We start from the raw sequence: 26619 nt of genomic DNA, 5'->3' as shown, positions 1-26619 counted from the left end.
TCTTGTATATAGGAGCAGTATTATAGTAGTTATATTCTTGTATATAGGGGCAGTATTATAGTAGTTATATTCTTGTATATAGGAGCAGTATTATAGTAGTTATATTCTTGTATATAGGGGGCAGTATTATAGTAGTTATATTCTTGTATATAGGGGGTAGTATTATAGTAGTTATATTCTTGTATATAGGTGGCAGTATTATAGTAGTTATATTCTTGTATATAGGAGCAGTATTATAGTAGTTATATTCTTGTATATAGGGGGCTGTATTATAGTAGTTATATTCTTGTATATAGGGGCTGTATTATAGTAGTTATAGTCTTGTATATAGGAGCAGTATTATAGTAGTTATATTCTTGTATATAGGAGCAGTATTATAGTAGTTATATTCTTGTATATAGGAGCAGTATTATAGTATATATATTCTTGTATATAGGGGCAGTATTATAGTAGTTATATTCTTGTATATAGGGGGCAGTATTATAGTAGTTATATTCTTGTATATAGGGGCAGTATTATAGTAGTTATATTCTTGTATATAGGAGCAGTATTATAGTAGTTATATTCTTGTATATAGGGGCAGTATTATAGTAGTTATATTCTTGTATATAGGAGCAGTATTATAGTAGTTATATTCCTGTATATAGGAGCAGTATTTTAGTAGTTCTATTCTTCTATATATGGGGCAGTATTATAGTAGTTATATTCTTGTATATAGGGGCAGTATTATAGTAGTTATATTCTTGTATATAGGGGCAGTATTATAGTAGTTATATTCTTGTATATAGGGGCAGTATTATAGTAGTTATATTCTTGTATATAGGAGCAGTATTATAGTAGTTATATTCTTGTATATAGGGGGCAGTATTATAGTAGTTATATTCTTGTATATAGGGGGTAGTATTATAGTAGTTATATTCTTGTATATAGGTGGCAGTATTATAGTAGTTATATTCTTGTATATAGGAGCAGTATTATAGTAGTTATATTCTTGTATATAGGGGGCTGTATTATAGTAGTTATATTCTTGTATATAGGGGCTGTATTATAGTAGTTATAGTCTTGTATATAGGAGCAGTATTATAGTAGTTATATTCTTGTATATAGGAGCAGTATTATAGTAGTTATATTCTTGTATATAGGAGCAGTATTATAGTAGGTATATTCTTGTATATAGGGGCAGTATTATAGTAGTTATATTCTTGTATATAGGGGGCAGTATTATAGTAGTTATATTCTTGTATATAGGGGCAGTATTATAGTAGTTATATTCTTGTATATAGGAGCAGTATTATAGTAGTTATATTCCTGTATATAGGAGCAGTATTTTAGTAGTTATATTCTTCTATATATGGGGCAGTATTATAGTAGTTATATTCTTGTATATAGGGGCAGTATTATAGTAGTTATATTCTTGTATATAGGGGCAGTATTATAGTAGTTATATTCTTGTATATAGGAGCAGTATTATAGTAGTTATATTCTTGTATATAGGGGGCTGTATTATAGTAGTTATATTCTTGTATATAGGGGGCAGTATTATAGTAGTTATATTCTTGTATATAGGGGCAGTATTATAGTAGTTATATTCTTGTATATTGGGGCAGTATTATAGTAGTTATATTCTTGTATATAGGAGCAGTATTATAGTAGTTATATTCCTGTATATAGGGGCTGTATTATAGTAGTTATATTCTTGTATATAGGGGGCAGTATTATAGTAGTTATATTCTTGTATATAGGGGCAGTATTATAGTAGTTATATTCTTGTATATAGGGGCAGTATTATAGTAAATATATTCTTGTATATAGCGGACATTATTATAGTAAATATATTCTTGTATATAGGAGCAGTATTATAGTAGTTATATTCTTGTATATAGGGGCAGTATTATAGTAGTTATATTCTTGTATATAGGGGCTGTATTATAGTAGTTATATTGTTGTATATAGGGGCAGTATTATAGTAGTTATATACTTGTATATAGAGGGCAGTATTATAGTAGTTATATACTTGTATATAGGAGCAGTATTATAGTAGTTATATTCTTGTTTATAGGGGCAGTATTATAGTCGTTATATTCTTGTATATAGGGGCAGTATTATAGTCGTTATATTCTTGTATATAGCGCCAGTATTATAGTAGTTATATTCTTATACAAGAATATAACTACTATAATACTGCCCCTATATACAAGAATATAACTACTATAATACTGCCCCTATATACAAGAATATAACTACTATAATACTGCTCCTATATACTAGAATATAACTACAATAATAATGCTCCTATATACAAGAATATAAACTACTATAATACTGCCCTCTATATACAAGAATATAACTACTATAATACTGCTCCTATATACAAGAATATAACTACTATAATACTGCCCCTATATACAAGAATATAACTACTATAAGGGCATGACCACACATGGCGGAATTCCTCCGCAACTGTCCGCATCAATGCCGCACAGAATCTGCGTTGCAGATTCTGCAGCGGATCTGCACAAAATGTGCAGAAAATTGATGCGGACTGGCCGCTGCGGACTGCAGGAAAAGTGCTTCTCTTCTCCCTATTCAGTGCAGGATAGAGAGAAGGGACAGCACTTTCCCTAGTGAAAGTCAAAGAAATTCATACTTACCGCCCGTTGTCTTGGTGACGCGTCCCTCTTTCGGCATCCGGCCCGACCTCCCTGGATGACGCTCCAGTCCATGTGACCGCTGCAGCCTGTGCTTGGCCTGTGATTGGCTGCAGCCGTCACTTACACTGAAACGTCATCCTGGAAGGCCGGACTGGAGACAGACGCAGGGAGTTCTCGGTAAGTATGAACTTTTTTTTTTTTTTACAGATACATGTATATTGAGATCGGTAGTCACTGTCCCGGGTGCAGAAACAGTTACTGCCGATCGCGTAACTCTTTCAGCACCCTGGACAGTGACTATTTACAGACGTCTCCTAGCAACGCTCCCGTCATTACGGGAGCCCCATTGACTTCGTCAGTCTGGCTGTAGACCTAGAAATACATAGGTCCAGCCAGAATGAAGAAATGTCATGGTAGTAAAAACAATACGCTCCGCAGCACACATAAGATCTGCGGACTTCATTGCGGAATTTTGACTCTCCATTGAAGTCAATGGAGAAATTCCGCCATGAGTCCGCAACCAGTCCGCCACTGCTCCGCAACAGACAGAGCATGCTGCGGACACCAAATTCCGCTCCGCAGCCTATGCTCCGCAGCGGAATTGTACGCATCGTGTAAACGAACACTGCTAAATTAAAGTGAAAGTCAATGGAGAAACGGCTCCGCTGCGGATTAACGCTGCGGAGTGTCCGCAGCGGAATTTAAGTGAAATTCCGCTATGTGTGAACCCGCCCTAATACTGCCCCCTATATACAAGAATATAACTACTATAATACTGCCTCCTATATACAAGAATATAACTACTATAATACTGCCTCCTATATACAAGAATATAACTACTATAATACTGTTCCTATATACAAGAATATAACTACTATAATACTGCCCCTATATACAAGAATATAACTACTATAATACTGCCGCTATATACAAGAATATAACTACTATAATACTGCTCCTATATACAAGAATATAACTACTATAATACTGCCCCTATATACAAGAATAGAACTACTATAATACACCCCCTATATACAAGAATATAACTACTATAATACTGCTCCTATATACAGGAATATAACTACTATAATACTGCTCCTATATACAAGAATATAACTACTATAATACTGCTCCCTATATACAAGAATATAACTACTATAATACTGCTCCCTATATATAAGAATATAACTACTATAATACTGCCTCTATATACAAGAATATAACTACTATAATACTGTCTCCTATATACAAGAATATAACTACTATAATACTGCTCCCTATATACAGGAATATAACTACTATAATACTGCTACCTATGAAGAAAAATGTAATTACTATAATACTGGTTTGCATTAATATTCACATAATTCCTCCCTTAGATGATAATACATAAGATGAACTTTATCAGACACCTTCAACCCTCTTCAGTGAAATATTTTTATCTATCTATGGAGCGGGTTGATCCTCTCATGCATTTTAGCTACATGCCGTTGCTGAGAATGCAATTTTTTTATGTAAATTTTGCAGCCTTCATGTCACGGTTTCCGATCTCATCCATAGCCAACATTCCTGCAAGGATCAGAATTAGTTTTAAATTGTGTCTTTTCATGTGCAGTCTATTACAGATGGTGAAGATTCTACAATTTTAGAATTTCTATATTCCATCAATATCCAAGGAAAAACACTGGTTATGGCTGTTTTCCCACAGTGCAGTTTTGCTGAAGATTTAGCATGTGGATTTTTAGCCAAAACCAGGAACGATACCGAAACAGAAGAAATATATAAAGAAAGGCCTTAGGCTGAGTTCACACGTTGCGGATTTGTTGCAGATTTTGTTGCGGTTTTGACGCAGATCTCACCCTTTTGCATTGCAAAGTGTAAAATCTGCGCTGAAAATCTGCGTGAAATCTGCGACGTTTGCACTCAGCCTTATAGCTCTTCTCTCCTGGATCCAATTCTGGTTTTGGCTGACCAAATGCAGGCAAAATCTGCAGCAAATCTGCACTGTGGGAACCCAGTCTAAATCTTCTCTAAATACATTGTTGATGAGCTGCGGTTTAATTGATTACGGAGTAACGAGTCTGTCACCAAGGGAAGTGTCAATCACATTAATGACTGGTTCTCTGATTTCAGTACTCCACGGTGCCAATCATGGGGTGTAGAAGACGAGGAGCGTTCCTGATTCATTGCTAATCTTCTTGGCTACTCAATCCCCTGATTTCTACCTGTAACTTATGCTAATGTATTGGAATGTCCTAAGAAAATGGTCTGCAGCCCCAGAAATAGCATCAAATTACTGCATCCCGTCCCTTTAACAGGTGGGACATAGGCAGTTTGACCTTGGTGTCATCTATTCTTCTCCTGTCTCCAAAACTTCTCCTGTGCTGCACCTCTGCAGAACTTAAAGGGAAACTCTAGTCAAAATCATCGTTTCCCGTGCAAGTTCTCACCTGTAATTATGATGTTTGACGTCACGGACATAAAAATATATCAGGCAGAACGTGTTTTCCCTTGCATAACATTTAATTGCAAACGGTCTAATTTTTTGCAGGGCTGTCCCATGAGCCAGATCGCAAAAAGGGTTGGTTTAAGCAAATGTGCATTAAAGGGGGTCTCTAACAAGTGTGTAGGTTAGCATTAGGCACAAAGGCACTGAAATAGCCCTGACATTGTAAAAAAAAACACAAAAAAACAAACTTATGTGTGGGTATATACTGTATGTGGTAGATCATTGTTTTCTTTCATTCTATTGTCATCTGTGCCTGTTTTTTGGTTGTTGTTTTTTTTAAAATGGGCAGCGGTGACAGAAGAGAATACAATCTTAATTTGCATCATAGGTATAAAACTAATATGAAAAATGGTTGTCTCACTAAGACAAGCCCGTCTCTTATGATTTATAGGATGTCCTATTGTGGGGTTGCCCACTTGAAAGACCCCCCTTAGAGTCAGAGTGGGGAGCCCCTTTAACAATCATTTTAACTCTTGATGGAGCAAACATTTTTTGAGTTTTAGAAGTTAAGAATTAGTCCTACCTCTGATACCACAGATGATCTGCAACAGAATTACACGCCATGTGCCCATGCTGCTCCAATATTTCCTGCCTTAAAGGGACACCAACAAAAATGTGTCTTTGTTGCTTTATTGTGTATTTTTTCACCTTGCACAGTATATGAGTAGATAAAGACACTTTATATCTGTCACAATCTAGGGGTATGTGGACTCACTAGACCGCTCCGCCATAGAGGAGAGGCAGCTGACCAAGTCATAGTCTATGCAAAAGTCTATACAAGTTCGTAGCACCAGGGTACCTGAAATAGTCCAGATGGTGGCAGGGGTACTGGCACGGTTGGTAGCAGGTGCAGTAGGTTGCGTCAGACCTGGCGGATGACAATGGGTGCAGTCGGTTACGACTCCAAACGCTAACAGGCTCAGGAACACAGCACGGGAAACAGGATACAAGTAGCAGGGCGCGGGTAACAACGGGAACAGGATAACACTAAGGGACCATTTGCAAGACTGACATGGAAATACTAACAACGCTCAGGCAATGAGCAAAGGGGCTGGACCCTTCTTATAGCCCAGGGGGATCACGGGCCAATTGATGATGATTCCCATGTGCGCTTGCTGGCCCTTTAAGGCCAGGCACGAGTGTGTGCGCACCCTACGGGAAACAGCGGACCGGAGCGGAAGTGAGCGTTGGCTTCTCCTGGGGAGGAGATGTGGGCCAGCGCTCACAGATCCATGGCTGCGACAAACGGGGGGTGAGTAATCCCCGCGGTCCGCGGCCAAGGACACTACAATATCTTGGCAGAACATAATAATAGTGACGTTATAATAATAGTTCTAATCAAGCCAATGATGATTGCTTACATAATGATTGGTCATAGATGTTCCAGGAGAAGATGCCCGAAACACTACAATGTGTTGCCCTATAAAATACCATAAGTACCATGACAAACGACTCTTCATGCGTAATATAAATGCTATTGATTTCATATACATTTTTTTTAATACTTTGAGCGCACAGATATAAATAGATGGAAGATGAATGATCCAGACCAAGATTCACCGACCTACTACAAATGTCCCAGCAGGACAGTATACATATTTGCTTAAGGTGTTGGCATTACTTCTCGAAATACTACAAGCCAAGGATACACTTATTATCCAGGTAAATGTAATGGAACAAAATCTGGATCATAATAATTCCGGGACTTTGCACCGTCATAGGCAGGAAATAAGAAAACTTCCTTTGTTCCTTTATTTGAACTCATTTGAGACATTGGTTTGGAGTCCCGTTTGGATTTAAAGGGCCCTCCAGAGCTATTATGACCAAAACATTTCGACAGTGATGTCTTCCATCAGTTTCCACCTGTGCCCACCTCTAAAACGTCAGACCGAAAAAAACAGCTTGTATCCTAACTCCATAATTGTTAATGGAGGGTCATGATCCCCTTTAAATTCATTGGTGTGAAAGTGTTGGTGGCCCATTGTCAATACATACCACCAACATTTGACAGACTGATGGGTGAAAACTCTGGCTGCAAAGGAATAATGAACTGTTATGGCTGACCCTAGACCCACGCTACCACCAACGCCCCTCCCTCCTTGGTTCCAATCCGCTTATTTGCTTAGGCTCCTATCCCTTTGACTCAGTGGCCATGAATGAAGACCCATAGCGGTTCCTCAAAGACAGAAGTCAAGAGCATGGTCAACAAAGAGTTGGGTCAACGAAGAAGGTGATTATCATTATCAAGAATGGTACAATGATGTATTACAGTAACCGGTTTCATTTGTGTCTTCTTCAGCCAGGATACAAAGGAACATTTGCACCATTATGGCCAATTGATCTGAATACAGTAGGTACAACACACTGGACGGAGCATGGAATTATATGAAAATCTGAGTGACTAAATGACCAGATGATACTGCTATGTTTTTATATTTTCAATCTGAAAGATTAGTTTCCATAACAACCTATTTATGTTTAATAACTTGACTGTGATAAATGGTGAGTCTGCTACTCTTAACCCAATCTTACCTAGCCAGAAAGCTACATGGGGGTTTGTCTGGGATTGCCCAGTATGGGATGTCCCACTGGTATCTGACCTCTTGAATTATAAAATTAATTGTCTTATTTAGTCTTTATGAGTTAAATTTTTTAGAATTTGGTGACTAGTTTCAATCCAATATTTTGCAGGTTACAAGCACTGGCTGATGAAACTTTGAGGTCAGAATGATGACATCATCAGTACAGTCTAAGGGCATGACCACACATGGCGGAATTCCTCCGCAACTGTCCGCATCAATGCCGCACAGAATCTGCGTTGCAGATTCTGCAGCGGATCTGCACAAAATGTGCAGAAAATTGATGCGGACTGGCCGCTGCGGACTGCAGGAAAAGTGCTTCTCTTCTCCCTATTCAGTGCAGGATAGAGAGAAGGGACAGCACTTTCCCTAGTGAAAGTCAAAGAAATTCATACTTACCGCCCGTTGTCTTGGTGACGCGTCCCTCTTTCGGCATCCGGCCCGACCTCCCTGGATGACGCACCAGTCCATGTGACCGCTGCAGCCTGTGCTTGGCCTGTGATTGGCTGCAGCCGTCACTTACACTGAAACGTCATCCTGGGAGGCCGGACTGGAGACAGACGCAGGGAGTTCTCGGTAAGTATGAACTTATATTTTTTTTTTACAGATACATGTATATTGAGATCGGTAGTCACTGTCCCGGGTGCAGAAACAGTTACTGCCGATCGCGTAACTCTTTCAGCACCCTGGACAGTGACTATTTACAGACGTCTCCTAGCAACGCTCCCGTCATTACGGGAGCCCCATTGACTTCCTCAGTCTGGCTGTAGACCTAGAAATACATAGGTCCAGCCAGAATGAAGAAATGTCATGGTAGTAAAAACAATACGCTCCGCAGCACACATAAGATCTGCGGACTTCATTGCGGAATTTTGACTCTCCATTGAAGTCAATGGAGAAATTCCGCCATGAGTCCGCAACCAGTCCGCCACTGCTCCGCAACAGACAGAGCATGCTGCGGACACCAAATTCCGCTCCGCAGCCTATGCTCCGCAGCGGAATTGTACGCATCGTGTAAACGAACACTGCTAAATTAAAGTGAAAGTCAATGGAGAAACGGCTCCGCTGCGGATTAACGCTGCGGAGTGTCCGCAGCGGAATTTAAGTGAAATTCCGCCATGTGTGAACCCGCCCTTAATGTATTCTTTGCTGCTTTTAGCTACATTTTTATCATAGAATATACAAATGTTGAAGTTTTCTAACCTAAAAAATGTTACTGGGATGCCTAAATATAATAAAAAGCATTTTGGGGATCCTCTGGTCTTATGTATGCATTATTTAGAGTTCTCAAAAATGATTGAGAAAAATGACTATCCAGCTACCTGCAAGGAACAGGTTTGGATCAATTTTGCATATAATGTCCTGCAGTATGCTCCAGTAGAAACGTGGGTCTGGAAATACTGGGGTGATAAGAAATCTCAATGTAAAGGCGCGGACCCACCTATAAAACCCCTATTCAAATACCCTACTAATGCCCCCGTCAGCATTTCTTGGTGATAGCAGACTGGCCGGTCTTCTTTTGAGAAAGGGGTTGTCCAGTTGGGACCTCAGGGAGACATATTGGCCTCACCCATATTTTACTGATTAATCTGAACGTCGGTGTTGTGGAGCAGCAGCCATCTTGCTTTTTGCTGGAGCGGAAGAGTTTGCAATGCAAATCTTCACCCATACAGTAAATGTGAGTGATACATCCAGATCTCCACCATAATAGAGTGGAGATGTAGATAGTTTACCCTTTGGCAGCGGCTTGGATTGGCACATGATGTCATATTCGGGCTGCTGCTTAGCAAACAATGGGGCCATAAAATTATCCATTAGAGAATATGAACAACTTCCTAATAATTACAATAAAAAAAACTCAGAAGCGGCTGACAGGCATCTCTGGTGATGCTTCTCTATCAGCCAAAAAATCTAGACCATCGGTGGTTCCTGATAAAAAACGGGATCCAATAAAACTAAAGAAAGATTTTATGATCCGGTATGCTGAAATATGATTGTGTGACACTGAAGGCCCAGGGGTTTCCTTCAACTGTCTCTTTAAATTAAAATGACCATATATTTTTCCAAAAACATTCAGTTTTTGCTGACCTCTTCGTTATCATAGGGATGAATTCTCAACCTCACCTGGACTCCCCCATATGTGGACATCGCTTTAAAGAGAAAAAATAAATACTTTTACCCATTTGCCCCTAGGGCAATAAACACAGAGATTTAAAAAAAAAAAAAAAAACTAGCACTTCGACCCTTTGACCTATGGGCTGCGGCTATGATCACCATTAATTTAATAATTTTCTCCATACAAAGCTCTGAATGGCGCTCAGTGGTGAGGAAGTAATACACCCTAGTTGCAAGTGATTGGCTGCAAGGTCAGCCCCCAAATGGGGCTGTCCTCTGCCGGTCCTATAGGGCCCATTATTGTGTCAGAGCCTGGACCCACTGGTGGATCTTCTGGTTCTCTAATGGATCAGTCTGACCCTGGGAGGAGGGGAGACCATGATGAAGCCCCCCCCCCCCCCCCGCTCCCATTGACCTGGAGTTCCACTTTAAGCAACGCTGTCATCTTCCCTTTAAAAATTCAACTCAACTTTATTTTTGAGAATTTATTTTTCTTTTCTTTTTTTATTCAAATATCTTAATTGTTCTGAATTTGGAAATGCAGCTTAAGATATTTTTCAGCCCAATAACAAAATTGCACAGCGTGTTCCACAGTAGTTTATTTTTACAATGCATATTTCTGGTTTATAGCGAGATATTGTGAAATGTCATTTTCCGGCTCCTACAAAGAAGCTGCCAATGAGAACAAAAAATGTTTTGTTGTTTTTGTATATTTATTCTCCGAGTCGACATGAAGAAGATATTTACTGGATGGTAACATCGATTGAGAATTCAAATATGGGAAATAGTCTTAGACTGTGCCAATCTGATCAACACGATGCCAGCTTCTTTGGGTGCAGTCGCCAGTGATCCCTATTTTCTGGTAGTTTTTAAGAGTTGTTGCCACTTTTCCATACTTAATGGTGACGGAAATTTAAGATAGCAGTGCACTCAGTAGGAGGGTACATCCAATAAAGTGGGTGTGAAGGGAAATTGAAATTTGACATTAAAATGCCCCAAAAATTATTAATACATTACATTTTGGCTACAATGCTATCGAGTGAATTCGCAACCTCACCCGGGCTCCCCTATATGTGGACTTAGCCTTGTAAAGAAAAAAAAATGCCCCTAGGGCAATAAAACACAAATTAGTACTCCGACCCAGTGTTGCGGAAATAATAGACCCTATGGGTGAATGATTGGCTCCAAAGCCCCCACCATATGGGGTTCCCTTCTGGTGGACCTTAGCGGCCCATAATTGTGTCAGGGTCTAAATGCAGCGCATTTTATGGATCTCAGAGATGTAACTTGAAGCTCCTGGGCCCCACTGTAAAATATTATATAGGACCCCCACCTACCATCTGACATTTATAATACTGGTGTCTTCTTATGTGGCAGATGGACCTTTCGGCCACTTAGTGCACCCCCTATAGTTACACCTCTGGACTATGCTCTTATATGGGAGTGCCCTGAAACGCATTGCCCTCGGGCACAAAGAAAAGTTTTTTTAGAACTTAAAACCGGATTATAATTTCTTTAGGTATAGTCACAATTTATCCCTAATTGTCAGAGTGTGAAGGGCCAGCAAGTGTAAACCGACGGGCTCTGAAGGGATTAAAAGTAAAGAATTTATATTTGTGACAAGGGGCGACGCGTTTCATGGACAGAACATCCTTTCTGTTATGGGTTTAATTCTCACCTGCTTATCAAATAGGCACAACACTATTGTAGATCAGAAGAGACTGTGGCTACTCACACCTGGTCATTGGGCACCTGTGGCCCGTAGTATTCTGTGAAAAAAGGAGAGAGACTGAACAATGGACCAGCTACTCAATTACTGAGACAAATTGTACCCATTCATCTGGCTCTTTAAAAGGAATTGTCCAGATAAGAAAAAACATTGTCATACCCCCTATTAGGGAATTCTGAGTTAATATTGGGGGTCCCCTGTTCAGGGTCCTCATCTTTTGGTAAGAGTGGAGAGCGGTTACATAGAGCGTCTCTCTCTCTGTAGGACATGTCCTGTCCTGTATTACACAGACAACACATTGATATGAATGGACACTGTGTAATACTTCATTCCCCCTGGTGGTAGTGCTGTAGGGAAACTGAACACTTACCGCCAGATTTCCTCACAGATTACAGCTGATCGCTGGGGGTCCCAGTGTGATCAGTTTATTGTCAAGAGACCCATCTACCAAGTAGAGATTTCCTAAAGTGGGGAACCCCTTTAAAGGATCTTGTCCGTGCCATATTTTGGCTTCTCTCCCACTGACACGGCCTCTTTAAACATTTTATTAGTAGAGCAGATTGGCTTTGAAGACTAATGAAAATGAACTTCATACTTAAGATGCTGCAAATCTCACGGTATAAATCTTAGGGAGCTCGTTGGAAATGAAAGGGATGATTACTACACATCGAGAAAATAAATTGTAAATGTGATCTCCCTCCCCTGGGCCCCTTGTAACTACTTTATGTTTTATGGGAAAATCGAGAGCTCCCGTTTGCCGCTCTCCTCAGTCTCACTTGAATTTGGATGATTTCTTTCTCTGCTTTGTCAATTATGGATATAAGTCAGATTCCGAGGGTCAATACAACAGAATACAGCAGGGGGCCCCTGTACAAGAACTATATATGGGCCCCTTATCCATCAAGAGTGAGGAGCTCTTCACCTAACATTTCCAGGGATAGATTATGATAAGGTCATTGGGGGCAATTGCCCTGAAGCCTCCACCATAGGCGTAACTCCAGCCATGGCAGCTGATTTGGGACCAAGTCATCGAAGGGGCCCCGCCCGATGCAAGAACGTTGGTGGTTTTCTGTTATCGGCCACTTTTATGTGGGTTATCATATAGATCTTATATATGGCACTACTGCCCTTGACTCCAGTTCTTTCCCTGGTTTTGCTATGGGGCCCATTTAAGGGCCACCACATACCGACCCGCTTTATATATTAAACCAAAAAATGTCATATCAAATACATTGTCATATTTCTATATTATACTTCCGACTGTGGTATTATTTTGCCACTTTTATATGGACACTGTACTATAGTGGGATGTGGGCACTGTAACATGGCAGTATTATTTGGGTGCTATTATGTCATTCCTTCAAGGGCGACAGGTAAAACGGATGATGCAGCCTTGGTGTCTGCGGCCCTCTACCACATAAGTACAGCGCTTTGGCCTATACCCATCCAATTTTTGCCGGAGTTTCCCTTTAATCCACAATAGGAGTTTTCCGTCTCCGTGGCAAATGCAAAAACGGTTTTGCCTTATTGTAAATTAATTGCTGTATAAGGCAATAGTATATAGTATATGGCATTTCATGTGCGAGTCTCTCATCCAGGGCACCGGCTTTCACATGCAAAGAAAACCTAATTTCGGCTGTTTCATCTCCTCCCACACACAGGAATTGCCTTCAATTTCAAATATTCATGAGCAAACCCACTGCAGCTGTTGATAAATCTGTCAGGCTTCTTCACCGTTTGCCCCGGCCCTCCATATCACTTGGATATGACTAAGTATATATATATATATATATATATATATATCTGTAAAGGAACCAAATTTAGCAGGAGATAATCACACGCAGAGATCTGGTAGTTGCATCTGCTTCTCTATTGTCGGACAGATGTTCGGCTCAAACAATGGAATCTCAATCTACGGCAAGGACGAGACAATGGGTTTTACGATGTCAGTGTAGAGCTGCCTCGTCCTCCGACACAAAGGAACGAGCACTGAACATCACGCTGTTGGTACCGTAGAAATGGTATATATATATATATATATATATATACATACATACACACACACACACACACACATATATACAATATACATACACACACATATATATATACACAATATACAGCACACAAGAATATATATATATATACACACATACTAATGATGAGTAATTACAGTGATGATCCATTATCTGGAAGCAGATTGTAATTCGGAATAGCCTGATAGTCCAGAATTTAGCAGGAAAGGTATGGGGACCATGATGCTTAGCTACAAGTCAGAGTACCTCCAAGCTTCAGGAAGCTGAGATATGAGGAGCTGTTGGGTGAGGTCCTCATACTGTAAGGCCGGGTTCCCACAGGTCAGATACGCTGCGGAAAACTACGCCGCGTATCCGACCTGAAACCTGCATTACATTCTGTCCGAAAAAAAAACACCACATTGGTCATACCTACCCCGGCCGTTATCATCGTGACGCGTCCCTCTTTTGCCATCCGGTCCGCCTCCCTGGACAGCGCTGCAGCGGTCACATGGGATGAAACGTTATCCCAGGAGGCCGGACTGGAGGAAGAAGCAGGGAGTTCTGCTAAGTATGAATTATTTTTTTTCTGAGTTGTGATATTTGTGGCGGAATTGCTGCGATCCCGTTGCAAAAGTCGCTATACTTGGCTATTTGTTGCGGGTTTTGAATCCCCATTGTATTCAAGGGGGAAAATCCGCAACAGAAAAGCAATGAAAACGCAGCATAAATTGACATGCTGCTGATTTAAATTCTGCACCGCAAGTCAATTTATTAACGTTTTCGCTGCGATTTTTTTCCGCAGCGCGGGCAGGAGATTTTCAAACTCTCATTCATTCTGCTGCTGCTACTGTAGAATTTCCGCACAGAATACCGTTGCGTTTACGCTAAGTGGGAACCCGGCCGAAGGGATGCAGAGGTGCCAACTGGTCCCTCTGCCACCTAAGAGAACAGTTGTGCTATAAATAACATATGGTCGGTGGGGGGTCCGGTTATAGATTTTGCATCAGGGTCCCAGAGCTTCAAGTCTCCCATTGAAATGAATGGGATGTGACGGTCACGTTGAAACAAAGTTGCAGAAGCGCAACGTCGCACAAACCGTGAGACTCAATGCTTTTCTATAGGACGGACAGTCACGCGACTATACTGCTACATGACCAAAGTGGCCATGTAGTCCAAAGCGAAGGCCAGGGATCATGGCGTTTTTATGCGCCAAATTTTTTAGAGTAGATTGTAGTGCGATACTAAACGTTGTCGCCACTAATATTAACCAATGGGAAGGGGGCAAATCAAATAACACAATGTTTCAAGCGCATAAATCAGCATCTACATATGTGATTTCATGCGCCCCCTATTGATCAACATTAGCAGTGATATCGCACTGCGATTATCCTGCGAAAAACGCCATAGATCCAGGACCTAACTGCGCCATTTTTCCTTTTTAACAATTCCCAATGTGTTTCCTCCCGGCCTGCTGCGATTTCTATAAAATAACGACACGCGCCATTACATTTGCAACCAGCATGAATATGTATTTAGTCACATCTTACATGTCAATTATGGTACAGTGAGACCCCTAAACGGAAAGCTATATACATACGGAGCGGGATTCCTGAAAGGTGACAACATGTGACGACAAGTAGAACGATTCCGAATTTATTAGTTAATTTTTTTCTCGAGGCTCGCCGCTCATGGTGGGGGTTATACTGAGTCTTGGACGAGGCCGCGTTATTTTTCGCTGCCTTTTCAGCAGCTTGGCTGAGGTTTGTACACGTTGGAATCTTCTGCTCGTGACTCAGCTCGCTAGAAACTCGGAGAAACGATGCGGAATAGACGGTGCCAAGCGACCCCGGCACTTCCCTGGAAATCTGGAGGAACAGATCAGTGTCGTCCCAACTGCTGCTCATCAGCGCTAACTACTCCACTGATACTGAATGGATCTCTGTTCTATTTCTGCCTATTCTCACAATGAGGAGAACTTAAAAAACAGAGAGAAAGAGAGACACGATATTTGAGCTTTTAATTAGCGCCGTTTCCCCCCGCTCTGTATCCGGCGTAATGTTCCTCTTCGTGAGCCGAACGTGCGGCACCTGCAATAAAAAAAAGGAGGATTTTATTAATAGAAGTGTTTATGACCAACTTGTGACTTTCTAATAGATTTTGCATTTGCAATCAAGATCTCTGATTGCTGTCAAGGAATAGAAACAGTCAAACATCCAACTAGTACAGATCTAATACTGCTCACAGATGAGGGCTTGTTACAAATGTATCCAGTTGAGATTGTATCCTCTTTGAGATAAACAGCTTGGATTCCAGACTGATACATTTTTACCTGCACTGATACATTGGAGCAGATTATTAGGATAGGAGATATATTTGTGCTGTGATGTATTTAGTTCACAGAGATCTAGAAAATTGCAGGGAAAAACAAAGTATAAAAGAAAGTTGCGGAACTTTTCATGACACTGTGATTTATTTACATGAACTCTTAGGTCTGTGTGGGTTTTCTGGATAAAAGTGCAGTAGAATGAGGTTCACCACATCTCCCAGAGTGCAACACAACAGAGTGCAGAGCAGCGCATTATAGAAACCCGGTTAGCTGTGAGGTGTGTCTTTCAGCAGAACACAGTGCGGACACATTCAAACAACAGAATTTTAAATGCAGCTTTGGATGGGAGTGGAGTATTATACTCTACTCCACATGATAAAACTGAAGAACAACGGAAATAAAGCAAAGTTTTTACAATTTTATTCAACCTTAAATATAAGTTGAACTACAAAACAGTGTTCAAAAGTTTCATTAAAGTGAAACTCTCACTATTCATTAGTCTTTAGTTTAGGCTGGACCCTGGCACCTTGCCACAATGTGGTTGGGCTGCTGCTTAGCAACAAAGAGCGTGGCCGACAGGTGACAACTCTGGTCTCCAAGCTTTTACGGAGATCCGGCATGGTCACTCACGTTGACTAGAAGTGACTGTAGCAAATGGCGACCATGATCCAATGTTGGATTGTGTATTTTTGGGTATTTGGTCCAAACCTGGAGAGGAAGGGGGGCTCTTTGTTTAAATGTAAAAAAAAGTTGACTGTGGTATTTAAAGCAATAAGCCATTGGAATAGTAAGGCGGGTATTCATTTCCTAAGAGGGTGTTGAGTCCGCAGATCAGTCTATACGGCGTAGTGGGTGAACCGTCCCTTTAAATACCTCCCCGCTTCATCCTGCTTTCAAGCGTAGAAGCCAAAGCTGCAGAAACATGTGTTTTTCGACATATTTTTGGAGCAATGATGATTCAGCTCTACTTCTACAAAACGAACCCACTCCCCCTCACATTCAAGTTTTAATCTTTGCAAATAATGAACATGCAAATTGTGTTTTTTTTTTCCCTTTTCACAAAATGCACAAGACAAATCTATGTAAATATCAGCAGCGAGTGCCAATGCTTCTGAGGGAACAGAGCGCTCAGGGGAAGCACTCTAATAAAAAAACAAAGACATTTCCAGCAACAAAAAAATTCCAGGATCAATTTGACAAACATTTTTTCTATGGAAGATTCTCCTTGTTACTCAAATACAGCGATCTCCAACCAGCGGCTCTCCAGCTGTTGTGAAGCTACAACTCTCAGGCTGCAGCTGTCATGGCATGTTGAGAGTTGTAGTTACACAACAGTTGGAGAACCACAGGTTGGAGATCACTGCTTTATATATAGGGAGATGCAGAGGAGACAAAGTTTATGTCTCCCCTGCCTCTTCTTTATAATAAGTGCTGACACCGGGGTCTTTGGATAGATTTCGATTCCCCTCCTGGACACAGTGCATGCAGTCAACTAGTATGAGGGTCACATATGTACAGACTGTCACCCAAAAACAGCCCTATAACCAATCTATCAATGACCATACAGACTGCCATATACATTTTAAAGGAAATTTCGGTTTTATGGATGTAAAGCTCGATCATTGTATAATGAAGAGTTCTGCAACTTTCTAATATACTTTGTTTCACTTCCTCACCATTTGAAACATCTCTGCTTGCTGTCACTACTGCTGGTTAGTCCTATTCCAGTGACAGCTAAATGTACGGCGCTGTGCCTAAATAAACATTGAAGGGGATTCAGCACTCTGGCCCTTTTATGCAGCTGAAGAGGATAGGGGGCACACAGATCAGATATTGAGGGCCTATCCTAAAATCCCTTTAAACCTTTCTCGACTTCTAATCGCTGGTCATGTGACTTGTGATGTCACATTTTCTGCATCCTCCAATGTTGCGCCGTGTACCAATCACATGGTCTATGAACCGATAGCCCTAGACCAGTGTACGACACGTCAATAGTGACGTTATTTTATGTGGGTGTCTTTCACTGCAGGGATCGCGCATGCACGGTTCCGTTATTGTCTGTATGTAACACACATTTAACAAGAGGGAGGGGCCTAATGCACGCTCTAAAGAGAGGGAGGAGCCTTATATACGCTCTGAAGAGCAAGAGGGAGAAGTCTTATATACGCTCTGAAGAGCAAGAGGGAGGGGCCTAATGCGTGCTCTAACAAACAAGAGGGAGGAGCCTAATGCACGCTCTAAAGAGAGAGGGAGGAGCCTTATATACGCTCTAAAGAGCAAGAGGGAGAAGTCTTATATACGCTCTGAAGAGCAAGAGGGAGGGACCTAATGCGTGCGCTGAAGAGGGAGGGGCCTAATGCATGCTTCTTGGAGCAAGTAGGAGGGGCCTAATACACACTGAGAAATCAAACACGCCCAAATGTAACCAAGCTACATGCGATGTCTACGTGAGAAATGGTAAGTAGTGTTTTTTTGGGGAAATAGTGTCAGTAGGTTGTCTGCAGTAGATAAAATTGATTAATAATTTTTTTTTGGGGGGGGGGGGGGGTCTCAGAAAACCCCTTTAAGGTGGAATTTTTCATAAAACCTGTTACATAACAACAAAATTCAATTAGACACAATTTACTTTACATTCTACATTTTATTTGCGTCTAAGAGGAAGAAGAGTCCTAAATCACAGATCATCCCATTAGCCGCACAGTGAGAGTTCTGGGACTATTTGAATAGGATAATAAATGGAAATAGTAAATTCAGGCAAATCACTCTGTACATACGGAGAACGATATGCAAACAATAAGTGGCTGAACGGCAGCGGCATCAACCGGTAGCTGCATATACAACACGGAGAAGCGGACAAGCTACCAGCGTCTTAAGGGCGTCCATTCTGCCTTAAATCAATGATACTTTTCATATTAAACTAGACCTTCCCTCTACGTGGATCATGGACCGTGTTCTCAATGACAGGAATACTATTACAATAATATCCCCATTCTTTGTCTGGACTCAAAGGACCAGTTTTGTGCTGGATTAGGGCCTGTTCACATCTGCGTTGCATAAGGGGCCTTCATTATAGAACCGGTCCAAAATGGCGTAAACAGTAGGGCAGCATGACAGAAACCCGACGAAACCCATTAAAATCAATGGGTTCTGTCGGGCACAGATGGGGTCCGTCATGCAACGGAACCGGCACTTCCAGTATACTCGATGTTCTGCAACTTTGATGGAGCAGAGCAATGGAAACACCAAACGCACATCTGAACAGACCCTTATTATACAATATGGATTTTTAGACGGATTTAAATTGGTGATGTCACTTATATCGCCAAGATAATATGTGAAGGTACTATGCCTAAGATTTTACATATTATTCCAAGGCTATGAGATATAATGCGGAGTGATATGAGATATTTTACAGGAATATGTCAAATTATGCCAGGGATAGGAGATATTATATAGGTATATGTCATATTGTGCCAGGGATAGGAGATATTATATAGGTATATGTCATATTGTGCCAGGGATAGGAGATATTATATAGGTATATGTCATATTGTGCCAGGGATAGGAGATATTATATAGGTATATGTCATATTGTGCCAGGGATAGGAGATATTATATAGGTATATGTCATATTGTGCCAGGGATAGGAGATATTATATAGGTATATGTCATATTATGCTAGGGATAGGAGATATTATATAGGTATATGTCATATTGTGCTAGGGATAGGAGATATTATGTAGGTATATGTCATATTGTGCCAGGGATAGGAGATATTATATAGGTATATGTCATATTATGCTAGGGATAGGAGATATTATATAGGTATATGTCATATTATGCCAGGGATAGGAGATATTATATAGGTATATGTCATATTATGCCAGGGATAGGAGATATTATATAGGTATATGTCATATTATACCAGGGATAGGAGATATTATATAGGTATATGTCATATTATACCAGGGATAGGAGATATTATATAGGTATATGTCATATTATGCCAGGGATAGGAGATATTATATAGGTATATGTCATATTGTGCCAGGGATAGGAGATATTATATAGGTATATGTCATATTATACCAGGGATAGGAGATATTATATAGGTATATGTCATATTATACCAGGGATAGGAGATATTATATAGGTATATGTCATATTATGCCAGGGATAGGAGATATTATATAGGTATATGTCATATTATACCAGGGATAGGAGATATTATATAGGTATATGTCATATTATACCAGGGATAGGAGATATTATATAGGTATATGTCATATTATGCCAGGGATAGGAGATATTATATAGGTATATGTCATATTGTGCCAGGGATAGGAGATATTATATAGGTATATGTCATATTATACCAGGGATAGGAGATATTATATAGGTATATGTCATATTATACCAGGGATAGGAGATATTATATAGGTATATGTCATATTATGCCAGGGATAGGAGATATTATATAGGTATATGTCATATTATACCAGGGATAGGAGATATTATATAGGTATATGTCATATTATACCAGGGATAGGAGATATTATATAGGTATATGTCATATTATGCCAGGGATAGGAGATATTATGTAGGTATATGTCATATTGTGCCAGGGATAGGAGATATTATATAGGTATATGTCATATTGTGCCAGGGATAGGAGATATTATATAGGTATATGTCATATTATACCAGGGATAGGAGATATTATATAGGTATATGTCATATTATACCAGGGATAGGAGATATTATATAGGTATATGTCATATTATGCCAGGGATAGGAGATATTATATAGGTATATGTCATATTATACCAGGGATAGGAGATATTATATAGGTATATGTCATATTATACCAGGGATAGGAGATATTATATAGGTATATGTCATATTATGCAGGTATATGAAATTGGAAAAAGAGGCAGCACTCAAAAAAATTGTATCAAAATGGAATAAATTTATTCACCCATCAGTGAAAAAAGGTACAACGTTTCAGCTACTCCATGCAACCTTTGTCAAGCATGAGGGATATGAGATATTACACAAGGCAAGGGATATGTCGTATCCCTGCATAATATCTCCTATCCCTGGCATATGTCATATACCTGCAGAAGATCTCATATCCATGGCATATGTCATAAACCTACATAATATCTCTTATCCCTGGCATAATATGTCATATTACATCAAGAATATGAGACTTTATGCCAGGAACATGATATATTATGAAAAGCATATTAAATTATGCCAGGAATTTGCGATGCTGTGCCAGATATATGAAATATTACACCAGAGGTATAATGCCAGGAATATATTAGATATGAAGCTAGAAATTTACAATTATTTGCCAGGGATATCAGATATTATAGGTATATGAAATATGCATTGGAAATATGTATTGAATGTGATTATGCCAGGACCCTGAGATATTGTCAGGGCGGCTCCATATCTTATAGATCTGCGCTAATAGCTGAAGGTTATGAGGTAGGTGTGTGTATATATATATATATATATATATTATACATCGATCAGTGAGATAATATCCCAGTTTTTTTTTCTTATTTTTAGATACATTTGTAGCTCTATAGATACAAACAAAATACTTCAGTAGTTGAAAATGTATAATTTACAGATGCAAGGTGAAACCTGAAATATATGTAATGAAAAGGGTTGTCTACTTTAGAAAGTTCATTTTCATACACCCTAATAGAGGGGGGTCCTCCGTTCAGGATCCTCATCTCTTGGTCAGAGTGGAGAACAGTTACATAGAGCGTCTCTGGAGGACCCGCCCAGTCCTGTTTTACAAAGTCAACACATTGATATGAATGGACACTGTGTAATACTTAATATCCCCTGTGGTGGCGCTGCAGGGTAATTGAACACTTACTGAAAGGTCTCTCTAAAGATTACAGCTGATCACTGGGAGTCCCAGCAGAGGGACATTTTGTGATCTACTTATTGTCAAGTGACCTTTTAACAAATAGGGATTGTCCAAAGCGGGAAGACCCCTTACATATGTAATTTCCTGTTCAACTCACACACATTTTATGGTCCCTTTAAGAGCCATGTAATAAGTAAGAGGTAACTGGTGGTGATAGAGCTGGAGATCTTGTAAAGATTAAAGCGACTGAGTTTTAACAGGCAAAAAGAAAGATTCACAGAAACGCCACTGATTATAGGATTTAACGATTTCACAAAATGTGGGAATGCTGAAAAACACAGTCTGTCTTCTTGGCCCGAAAAAAGAGGTCAGGAGGGGATTTTAAGATATATTATACAGGAGCGAGATTTTACAGTTAAAACATCAACTCGTGGCGATAACACGCTGCTGCGTACTGCTTTATACAGACTGACAATGCAGTGATTATATTCCGGGGTCAAAAATGTACAATTACAGTGAAACTAAAAACAACTGATTTACTTAAAAAGATCAATATTCTCAAGAAACGCAGATTTGTTTTTAATATACTCAATGTGTTTCTTAAAAGCATACGATCACCTTTCAACAGCATAATAGTCATCTTCATGAAACGTTCCAGAGTTGTTTGACTCCAGAGCTGCATTCACAGTTCTGCAGGTTTTACAGTTGGAATCTTTCAGTATTCCGTGCTGGTTAAGTGTCTGTACAGAGCTCGTTCTAGTGTCCTCTTTACACCAGTCATCTGCTGTAGGAAAAATACTGCCCTCTGTATTATAGGAGCTCAGCTAAGCTGTTATGGGGTGTCTGGTGATAATTTTGCTGACTGTTTACAATAACAAGAAGCAGAATAGTGAGTGCAGCTCTGGAGTATAATACAGAATATAACTCAGGATCAGTAGAGAATAAGTAATGTAATGTATGTACACAGTGACTCCACCAGCAGAATAGTGAGTGCAGCTCTGGAGTATAATACAGGATGTAACTCAGGATCAGTACAGGATAAGTAATGTATGTACGCAGTGACTTCATTAGCAGAATAGGGAGTGCAGCTCTGGTGTATTAAACAAAGTATGTATTATACATAGTATTATGAATGGCCTCCATTATTTTTATTGCAGTCCAGCAGTACTTCAGAGCCAAGATATATAATGGACACGGCTCTTGGCTCAAGCTAATACAATTTAAAATGTGCATTTTGCTATGAGCCAGTGAGAAGAAGACCACACTCCTCCTTACCTTCAACATCTGAACATCCTTGGCATGACTTTGCCTCTCGTTTGTCGTCTGTGGGTGAGATGTCCTCTGGAGGCCAACGGAGTTCTCCACTTTCTACTTCCCCAGATTCTGTGGGCTCCACCACTATTGATGGTAACCGCTTTGTCAGCTTCGGATGCTTGTCATGGGAATCTGGGAAGATCTGGGATAAGCAAAAATGATAAATGTTGTCAATGTTTTTATGTCATAAGGTTATAATAACCCTTTTATAAGTTGAATTTCAAGGAAGAAGCTCGACTGGGATCCATATTTGCCCCAAGTATCCAGGACATATGTGACACAGAAGCACTCCATGCAGTTGCTATGTGGAGAAGGGGGTCCCAACTCATGTTGGACCCAAACCCATTACCAGTGAGTGGTGAGAACCTTAGAAAGTCATCTCCTTTATATTGGCACTGCAACATATCAAAGAAGTAGAATCCTACAAGGGATAAGGAAAAAGTTGAGGGGAGGCAAAAAAGTACCATGTCCCTCATGCCCTGGATGTGCTATGTGGTGGTATTGACCATCTTTAAGAGAGTAACCCAATTTGTTAATTCTTATGAGGACCTTTCTACCCAGACAGCAGAGGGCCCCTGTTCAAAAACAGTATATGGGCCCCTGGCTCTCAGCCGAGCTCTCTAACAAACCACCAGTAATTGCAAATCAAAAATCTCATAAGCTCAGTCCTTCAGCCCACTGCCCCCTTAAAAGCTGTTTCCTACGGTCTATTAGATTGCCCTACTGGGCTCGCTGTGCAACTGCACTGATTACATATATCGTATGTCTTCCCCAGTATGTACGCCTCTGCCAAGCATTATAACATCTGAAAAGAGAACAGGTACTGCAGGTCCACAAAATGAGCATGGGACATACCTGAACAGCATGTCCTTCTGCCCCAGACGTGGCACTAAGCAAAAATTCTTCCATCCCAGGTTCACACGTGTTCATCACTTCCGTCATGCTGCAAAGATACAAAACAGTAAGCGTGTTATCAGAGCCGCACCTTGCAAAGCAAGAAAAGGCATAGACGGCTATGAGCTGCTCTGCTTGGAATGACACCTGAAGACATCTCAGACCTCTGACCCAATACCTATATACAAGAATAGAACTACTATAATACTGCCCCTATATACAAGAATATAACTACTATAATACTGCCCCCTATATACAAGAATATAACTACTATAATACTGCCTCCTATATACAAGAATATAACTACTATAATACTGCTCCTATATACAAGAATATAACTACTATAGTACTGCCCCTATATACAAGAATATAACTACTATAATACTGCCCCTATATACAAGACTATAACTACTATAATACTGCCCCCTATATAAAAGAATATAACTACTATAATACTGCCCCTATATACAAGAATATAACTACTATAATACTGCTCCTATATACAAGAATATAACTACTATAATACTGCCCCTATATACAAGACTATAACTACTATAATACTGCTCCTATATACAAGAATACAACTACTATAATACTGCCCCTACATACAAGAATATAACTACTATAATACTGCCCCTACATACAAGAATATAACTACTATAATACTGCCCCTTATATAAAAGAATATAACTACTATAATACTGCTCCTATATACAAGAATATAACTACTATAATACTGCCTCCTATATACAAGAATATAACTACTATAATACTGCTCCTATATACAAGAATATTACTACTAGAATACTGCCCCCTATATACAAGAATATAACTACTATAATACTGCCCCCTATATACAAGAATATAACTACTATAATACTGCCCCCTATATACAAGAATATAACTACTATAATACTACCCCCTATATACAAGAATATAACTACTATAATACTGCCCCCTATATACAAGAATAGAACTACTATAATACTACCTCCTATATACAAGAATATAACTACTATAATACTGCTCCTATATACAAGAATATAACTACTATAATACTGCCTCCTATATACAAGAATATAACTACTATAATACTGCCCCCTATATACAAGAATATAACTATTATAATACTGCCCCCTATATACAAGAATATAACTACTATAATACTGCCCCTATATACAAGAATATAACTAATATAATACTGCCCCTATATACAAGCATATAACTACTATAATACTGCCTCCTATATACAAGAATATAACTACTATAATACTGCCCTCTATATACAAGAATATAACTACTATAATACTGCCCCCATATACAAGAATATAACTACTATAATATTGCTCTTATATACAAGAATATAACTACTATAATACTGCCCCTATATACAAGAATATAACTACTATAATACTGCCCCTATATACAGGAATATAACTACTATAATACTGCCCCCTATATACAAGAATATAAGTACTATAATACTACTCCTATATACAAGAATATAACTACTATAATACTGCCCTATGTACAAGAATATAACTACTATAATACTGCTCCCATATACAAGAATATAACTACTATAATACTGCTCCTATATACAAGAATATAACTACTATAATACTGCTCCTATATACAAGAATATAACTACTATAATACTGCCCCTATATACAAGAATATAACTACTATAATACTGCCCCTATATACAAGAATATAACTACTATAATACTGCCCCCTATATACAAGAATATACCTACTATAATACTGACCCTATATACAAGACTATAACTACTATAATACTGCCCCCATATACAAGAATATAACTACTATAATACTGACCCTATATACAAGACTATAACTACTATAATACTGCCCCTATATACAAGAATATAACTACTATAATACTGCCCCTATATACAAGAATATAACTATTATAATACTGTTCCCTATATACAAGAATATAACTACTATAATACTGTCCCCTATATACAAGAATATAACTACTATAATACTGCCTCCTATATACAAAAATATAACTACTCTAATACTGCCCCTATGTACAAGAATATAACTACAATAATACTGCCCCTATATACAAGAATATAACTACTATAATACTGCCCCTATATACAAGAATATAACTACTATAATACTGCCCCCTATATACAAGAATATAACTACTATAATACTGCCCCTATGTACAAGAATATAACTACTATAATACTGCCCCTATATACAAGAATATAACTACTATAATACTGCCCCTATATACAAGAATATAACTACTATATTACTGCCCCTATATACAAGAATATAACTACTATAATACTGCCCCTATATACAAGAATATAACTACTATAATACTGCCCCCTATATACAAGAATATAACTACTATAATACTGCCCCTATATACAAGAATATAACTACTATAATACTGCCCCTATATACAAGAATATAACTACTATAATACTGCCCCTATATACAAGAATATAACTACTATAATACTGCCCCCTATATACAGGAATATAACTACTATAATACTGCCTCCTATATACAAGAATATAACTACTATAATACTGCCCCTATATACA

General features: G+C 39.2%; 1 protein-coding gene across 6 annotated transcripts in view; it reads right to left on the bottom strand.

The window, feature by feature from the left end:
• Positions 1-15104: 15104 nt before the first annotated feature.
• LBHD2 (LBH domain containing 2) overlaps positions 15105-26619 on the bottom strand; it is a 44403-nt gene continuing 32888 nt past the window's right edge. For all 6 annotated transcript variants that reach the window (XM_075844269.1, XM_075844271.1, XM_075844267.1 and 3 more), the window contains exons 2-4: positions 23990-24077; positions 23096-23276; positions 15105-15688 (exon numbers count right to left, since the gene is read on the bottom strand). In XM_075844269.1, the coding sequence (XP_075700384.1) occupies positions 15618-15688; positions 23096-23276; positions 23990-24076 (339 nt within the window). In that variant the 5' untranslated portion in view covers position 24077 and the 3' untranslated portion in view covers positions 15105-15617. The remainder of the gene's footprint in view (positions 15689-23095; positions 23277-23989; positions 24078-26619) is intronic.

This window comes from Rhinoderma darwinii, chromosome 12 (assembly GCF_050947455.1).
Source record: "Rhinoderma darwinii isolate aRhiDar2 chromosome 12, aRhiDar2.hap1, whole genome shotgun sequence".
NCBI lineage: Eukaryota > Metazoa > Chordata > Amphibia > Anura > Rhinodermatidae > Rhinoderma > Rhinoderma darwinii.
Note: the sequence above shows the minus strand (reverse complement) of the source record. Positions and strands in the feature narration are given on the sequence as shown.